At 43.0% G+C, this 6,909-nt stretch overlaps 1 protein-coding gene across 1 annotated transcript; it reads left to right on the top strand.

Annotated features, from left to right (window-relative positions):
• Positions 1–1,544: 1,544 nt before the first annotated feature.
• On the top strand, positions 1,545–6,567 carry LOC116492171 (glutamine amidotransferase-like class 1 domain-containing protein 3A, mitochondrial). Its single transcript, XM_032192717.1, has 4 exons — positions 1,545–1,750; positions 2,797–2,968; positions 4,773–4,977; positions 6,274–6,567. Exons 1-4 carry the CDS (start codon positions 1,643–1,645, stop codon positions 6,464–6,466), a joined length of 678 nt encoding a protein of 225 aa, XP_032048608.1. The 5' UTR covers positions 1,545–1,642; the 3' UTR covers positions 6,467–6,567.
• Positions 6,568–6,909: the final 342 nt, after the last annotated feature.

Genomic DNA, 6,909 nt, shown 5'->3' on the forward strand with positions numbered 1-6,909 from the left:
CCTGCCCTAGCACCCTAGCGATGCCACACAGCAGAGCAGTGGCACTCTTTCCCACTCCAAATACATGACTATTTGAAGTCAGATGCCAACTTTAATAGCTTATGCTGGGTCTGTTAGCTGTAGGGATGTCAGGGAGCAGCAGAAGTAGGTCTGCTTTGCAAGGGAGGACAAGGCAGGAGGAGAGGCAAACATGGTGCAAGCTGGGACAGTGATTTGAGTGACCACAGTACAGTCCTGTAATTTCTAAATGGGGACAGGAATGTGTTTGTGACTGGATCCACCAATAGTTCCACGCACAGCAAGGCAAAGTCAAGTTTAGCATCCAGCCAGGAGATGGGACTACCTGTAATAACGTGTCCAGGTTCCACGCAGGAGACAAGACTGAAGGCCACCTGCAACATAAGCTCACAGGAATCCTTGTCAGGACTGCAGGAGACAGAACTGGATGCACATATACACCTACAGCATAGCTCAGGTCACATTTAGATGCCCAGGTCTAAATTTACATGGAGCCCATGGTCAGAGCAGGTCTGGGTGGAGCCCCAGCTGAGGCTGAACAGGGTAATTAAGACCTATCACTGCACACTGGGCTCTGACAGCAGCTTCTCCCCCACCAAGGTGTGTTCTCACAGCTTGAAAAGGTCTCGTGTAAGAGGTGGACCCCTTGTGAAGTGCTTTTATTGCTATTTGGTGTTGTGGCCCTGGCCAGAGATGAATCATCATGGGGCTATTTCAAGGTGATGCAGAGCCAGGGCAGGAACATATCATGAGCTGGGATGAGTACACGGAGCTGAGAGAGAGAGAAGGGCATGATCAGGTCACAGGGAAGAGACAGAGCATGAGGAAGTTGAAGCTGGACTATGACACAGGAACATAACATGGTGGATCTGCAGTGGAGACATCACATCCCAATCAGATCCAAAGCCAATCCTGGGAAAAGGGCTACCTATAATATAAGTGTGACATCCATCAGTCATCCATGGATGATCCTTCATCATCCATGAAGCAGGACCAGAAGTGATACTGGAGATGAGACATCCTACAGTTTAGGTTCAGGGTCTATCCAGGGAGCCTGGTCAGTAAGTCAGGAAAAGAAAAACAGGGAATTCCAGCTCTCAAGGTGCTCACTCCCCTAGCTTTGACATTAATCCTGGCCCTAGCGCACAGGGGTTTCAGGTTTCAGGTTTCTTATCTCCACACGTGCACTGGAATTAAAACTCTTTCCAGATATCAGCATTCGCTTAGCCCATGTGTGAGGACTCCAGCTCACAGGACTAGGCTCCCCAATGCCCAAACCTAGCGAACCCTCCCGCTCCTGCAGCTGAGCCCACGGACTCCTGTGTTAATGAATGCGTTGAACCCTAAACAAAACATGTTTATATTATATTTCTCTGGGTTGGGATTGATCCACTCCAGTTTCCCTGTGGGTGTGTGTGACCCCTGCCACCCCCCTGTGAGGAGCCGGGCAGGGCAGGGCAGGGCGGCGCGGCGGGAGCTACAAAATGGCGGCCGCCGCAGCGCAGGCGCAAAGCAGGGGAGGTGCTGTGAGGGCAGGCGGGCTGCAGGAGCCCCTGCACGGCTCGTCCAGCCCCCGACCGAGCCCCGGGGCGGTGCTGCCGCTCTCTCCCGGCCCGTAGCTGCCATGGGGAAGCGGGTGGCGGTGGTGCTGGCCGGCTGCGGCGTTTTTGATGGCAGCGAGATTCACGAAGCCTCGGCGGCGCTGGTGCACCTCAGCCGCGGCGGCGCCGAGGTAGGAGCGCGGCGGCCCCATCGCCGCGGCTCGTCCTCAGCGCCTCGGGCCGGCCGGGGCGAGGGGTGCCTGGCATGGGGGCTGGGGGCACCGCAAAGCTGTCCCTGGGTCAGGAGCAAGGAGCAAAGCTCCAGGGCAGCCCCTCTGGAGAGCTGGAAATGGGGTGGGGTCGAACTTGATCCGCTTTCTGAGTGCTTTTGGGGAAGTCAGGCTCCAGCGCTCGCGTGGGCTTGCCTGTTTGTTTTGTGGTAGCTGTCCGAAATATTATTTTGGTAACCTCGGGTTCTTCGGAGAGGTTTGGGCCCGGATGCAGTGTTGTGCTTTGTTCCTGTCTGTGGTGACCACACAAAGTGGTCACTCTCAGGGGTCCGATGGTGACACCACCACCGTGTGAACAAAAAAAAAACAAGCCCTGTATTTAGCACAGAATCATACTCTTTAAAACTAACTAACACAGCCCTCACTGAGAAGTCTACAAAGCAGTCATCAAAGCATACTGGCCCCTGGGGTAGACCTTTCCTGAAGCTTTATGTTTTTGATTCAGCTTTTACACCCTGTACCTACCCAGAACATGTTCCACATTTTGTTTTCTACTTCCAGCTACCAGTCTTAGGAGAGTGAGTAATTATACTATTTGTACTACAAATGCTTGTAAAGTTTGGATCTCTTATCTGTTAAACTATATATTTTTTTCACATCTGTTTTAGTACCCTGATCCCATGGCAGGTAAGAGCAGCCTTTCTGCGGACTCTGCTGCCTGTCCATGCAGGCAGCTGGTATAAATTGCAGTGCTGTTTGGCCTTCCAGTTACCTGCAGAGCGAAGGCAGGCCCTGGCAGGATTGGTAATGTTGGCGCAAGAATGCACTCCAATTTTTTTTTTTTTTTTTTTTAGTTATTTAAAGCAATAGATCAGGCCTGTGGAATCCACTTGTCTTGGATGAGAGGCTTCAGAAACAAAAACTTGCTTCACTAAATGACCTTCATTGTCACTGGTGTATAAGAGTTATAGTTCCATGCACAAAATTGTTTCATTTCTGTGTTCTAGGTAAAGATATTTGCCCCCAATATTGAGCAAAGGGATGTAGTCAACCACCTAAAAGGAAGTCCAACAGATGAGAAGAGGAATGTGTTAGTCGAAAGTGCCAGGCTGGCAAGAGGAAACATTCAGGATTTGGCTGAACTGAAAGTCAGTGAATTTGATGCGGTCATTTTCCCTGGTAGGTGCTTTTAAAAGAACAATTTGTGATTATTCAATTGCAAAGAGTGTGTTGTCTCTGATGCTTTTATATTTTTAAATTCATTTAGATAGTAAATTATTCTCTTGAAATGGAGAGGGATTTTTTTTTGTATTTTATTTTGAGGATGAGAATGTTTTAGCAAGCTCTTGTGAGTTGACAGGCCACCTTGGTTTATTTATTATTTTATAGTTCATTAATTTTAAGTGCCAGTGTTGTTTTGGTGTTGGATTATACATCAGACTATTCCTTGCTTCTAAAGATTGATAAGCTTTAAGTACCTACTTGTGGACAAGAACACAGACTAGAGTTGAAAAGTAAGGCCTGAATGTGATGTTGTGTGGTAGTGCCTTAATTTTAGGGCCTCTGAAATTATTGGCAGAATAGCAGGATGCCAACATGCTCGATGTCAGATGTGGCCACATCTTGTTTTAATTGTGTATCTGGTCCTCTGCTAATCAAGTTACACTAAGTAAGTTTGTGGCTAATTCTTTATTTATAGGCCATGATGTTGCCTTTCAGATAGAGGTAATTGTAATCACTTCAGAAATGAAGAAAATAAAATGTAATGAGAAAATTGTGACTACCTCAAGATTACTTTCCAGAATATTCATAACTTTGTTTAAATACTGTCTTCACAGCTGTGCTTAAGTATCGACTTTGAAATTGTTGTACTGTCTTCTGTTGTAAGGCCAGCAGAGGGAGCATGTGTATAACGCTGGGAAATCCACTTCCAGAGCTTTCGTGAATCGGTGACAACAGGGCTGATCTGGGAGTAGTGGCTAGCAAATATTTTCCATGTTAATTTCATGCTCTATTATAACCCGAGCTCAGGGGAGTTGCAGTAATAACTGTTACAGGGAAATAAAATATATTAAGTTTGAAAATTAAAACCTTACCTCAGAGATTCCAGATAACAGCAAACAAAAGGGATTGAGTGAAAGCAAAAAATATTAAAAATACAGAACTTCTTGATGTCCCTTGAAATTCTTCTGGAAAATCGTTTATTTTAATACTGTTGTTATTATGTATAAAGAATTAAATATAATGGATGTTACACTTAATAATAACCTTTGATAATTCTGACAGTTCTAAATCCAGCAAATGAGTGTTGCAAAATGTAATCTGTACAATTATATGAAGATTAAATGCAATTAAAGGATTGTTGTAACCAACTTCTAGACAGACAAATTAGACATTATTTCTAATAGGATATTTTTATCATTCACATGTGGCATGTCCCAGAATATTGTACGTTACCAACTCCTTTTTAGGTATTATCTGTTTTGTTTTTATTTTATTCATATTTTATTTTATTTTTTTAACTCCAGGTGGAATTTGGAGGGGGGGGCTCTTCCATAGCTAAGTATTGAACTAAATTACTGTAGAGGGGCAAACCACTGTTTGCATTACTCCTTTGAACCGTACTCTTCTACTTTTAAGCATTATTGGTCTTTAATCTCCCTCTTGCCTATTTGGAGGGGGGGGGGTGTATCAGGTGGTGCAGTTTTTCCAGTGACTAGCAAAAGAGTGCAAGGTTTGCAATTTGTTACTTATTGGAGAAACATTAAGCTTTCTTGCCTCTAATGTATCTGGTATAAAGAAATTCACAGCTAAACTTGTAACATTATAAACCTATCATGTTTCCTGTGCAGAAGTCTTTCAGTAAGGTAATGTAAAAGTCCAATGTATACCATGATTATATTGTAAAAAGGAAAACTCTTAAGTACTGAATTTAATGGCTTTTGGCAGAGTCTTACATCTGAATGTTTTTTTTCTTTTTCAGGTGGATTTGGTGTAGCAAAGAACCTGTGTTCCTGGGCTGTAGATGGCAAGAACTGCACTGTCAATGAACATGTGAACTCCACACTCCAAGCTTTCCACAAAGCTAAAAAGCCCATAGGTTTGTGCTGTATATCACCGGTCCTGGCAGCTAAAGTCTTTCCTGGTTGTGAGGTCACAGTCGGCCAAGATAAAAACATAGACGGAAGGTAAGGAAACAGATGGAGTTAATTTATGTGGGAGTTAGGATTAGAAAATGAACAGTCTTCTGTACTAAAATCTGAGGTTTCTGGTGTCAGCAACCCTTTGGTAACTTCTTAGTGGTAGTTTTCTCTTATTTTAAAGTTTCACTTGGGTAATGCTCGTAGATGTGGTGCTCTTAGGGCGGCAGATGGGCTGAATGCATGAGGTCAGGAGACTTTGTATGTACTACGGTTGGAACAACTTATCCCTGAATTTAGAAATATATTGGTTTGTGATATTGACATTATCCCTATAATGTCAAAATCCACAGACACATTACAAGTAAAGTATGAAAAATACAGACAACCTTATTTCTTGCCTAAATCATCATTCTGCAAGCCACTGAAGGCAACGTAGGTTCCTGCACTAGCTTTATTGTGCAGCGTGGATGCTAACGAGTCATTGGATATAGTGTCCATCAGTCCTGAAAGTGGCAGAACAAAATGAGTTTTAAGAGGATCGTGGTTGTGCCAACAAGCAGGTGACCAAGGGTATCAAGTCTTATTTTTTTTGCTACATTGCTGGTAACTGAGTGACAGATTTTAGCTCCTATTAATTGACATACTCAATTTGCTTACCCACTACCTCTGAAGACTGACTCATGTTGCAAATAAAGGATAGATGTCTGTCCAGTTGGGATTCAAAAACTTAGTAATTTGAGTGGCCACTTAAACTGTCTGTGGGGTTTTGTCTGCTCGTAGATTTTTAGTGAAATTTTTCTGTTGGTAGCAGATTGGGGCCAATTTAGGGGAAACGTGAGAATAGGCCATGGCAGAAATCAATGCTGCTTCAAGGACTATCAACTCTTGATAAGATTTCTGAGTGGAATTTCATATCAGCAGTAATAGGGAGGTATTTCCGCCATCCCCCTGTTCCTGCCTTATCCCCAGAAAATTAAATTCGCTGCAGAATCCCAGTGGAAGACCTTATATGGAGGTGCTGGAAAGGGTCTAACGTGCCTGCAAGTTCAGCTGCCATATCAGAAAATGCTGAGGATTAGTTATTGCTGCACTTGGTATCATCTTATAAACACACTCAGAGCTTGTTTAACAGAATTGTACCTTCAAGCATCGTGACTGCATTTCAGAGATACTGGATGAGTTATTACAGGGATGATTCGACACTGACAGTCTGTTTTACTCCCTTGTCATCAACTACAAAGTCACTTAAATATTGTCACTTAATGTTCTTGTGCTCTCACTCAAGTTAACATTGGCAGTATCATCTCTTTATATGTTAATCGCCATATTTTTTATTTACAGATTTCCTGATGCTGAAACAGCATCTGCTATAGCAGAGCTTGGATGTAAGCACATTTGCAAAGATGTAAGTGAATCCCATGTGGATAAAGCCAATAAAATAGTTACTACCTGTGCTTTCATGTGCAAGGCTCCTCTGCACCAAATCTTTGATGGAATTGGAACAATGGTAGAGGAAGTCCTGAAACTTGCCTGACTGGGAGCGTACAGACTTCTGCAAGGAACTCAATTTAGCAAAGCACGACCATTTAGCTTCTTTTGATGGTATTAATAAAATAATGCAGCTATTAAACTTCACGGTTCTTGGTGTGTTTTTTTTTTTTAATCTGTAATACATCAGATAGTTACTGCCATGTTTATCCTTTTTGTTTCTTCTTCAAAATAGAAAGCATATGTTGAAGTTGTTGAGTTTATTTACTTATCATGACTGAATATATTTGGATTAATAATGTAGGCACCCTTTTCATCCAATTTTTTTTTTCCCTCACATCACCGATGATTATCCGTAATTTACATTTGGGATTACCCAGGTATAATCACAGATGCCATAGCCGTAGATGTGTCTATGTCTTCAGTATAGATGAGTAATTTCCCTTTCCAATCAAAAGGGATAAAGAACTTTTCTCTGCAAGTCTTGAA

Source organism: Aythya fuligula, chromosome 1 (assembly GCF_009819795.1).
Source record: "Aythya fuligula isolate bAytFul2 chromosome 1, bAytFul2.pri, whole genome shotgun sequence".
Lineage (NCBI taxonomy): Eukaryota > Metazoa > Chordata > Aves > Anseriformes > Anatidae > Aythya > Aythya fuligula.

Bases quoted from the DNA above. Each gene is read 5' to 3' on its own strand.
- LOC116492171 (XM_032192717.1), top strand. From the start codon at position 1,643: ATGGGGAAGCGGGTGGCGGTGGTGCTGGCCGGCTGCGGCGTTTTTGAT. The intron at 1,751-2,796 runs GTAGGAGCGCGG...TCTGTGTTCTAG, and splicing joins TCAGCCGCGGCGGCGCCGAG to GTAAAGATATTTGCCCCCAA. The intron at 2,969-4,772 runs GTAGGTGCTTTT...TTTCTTTTTCAG, and splicing joins TGATGCGGTCATTTTCCCTG to GTGGATTTGGTGTAGCAAAG.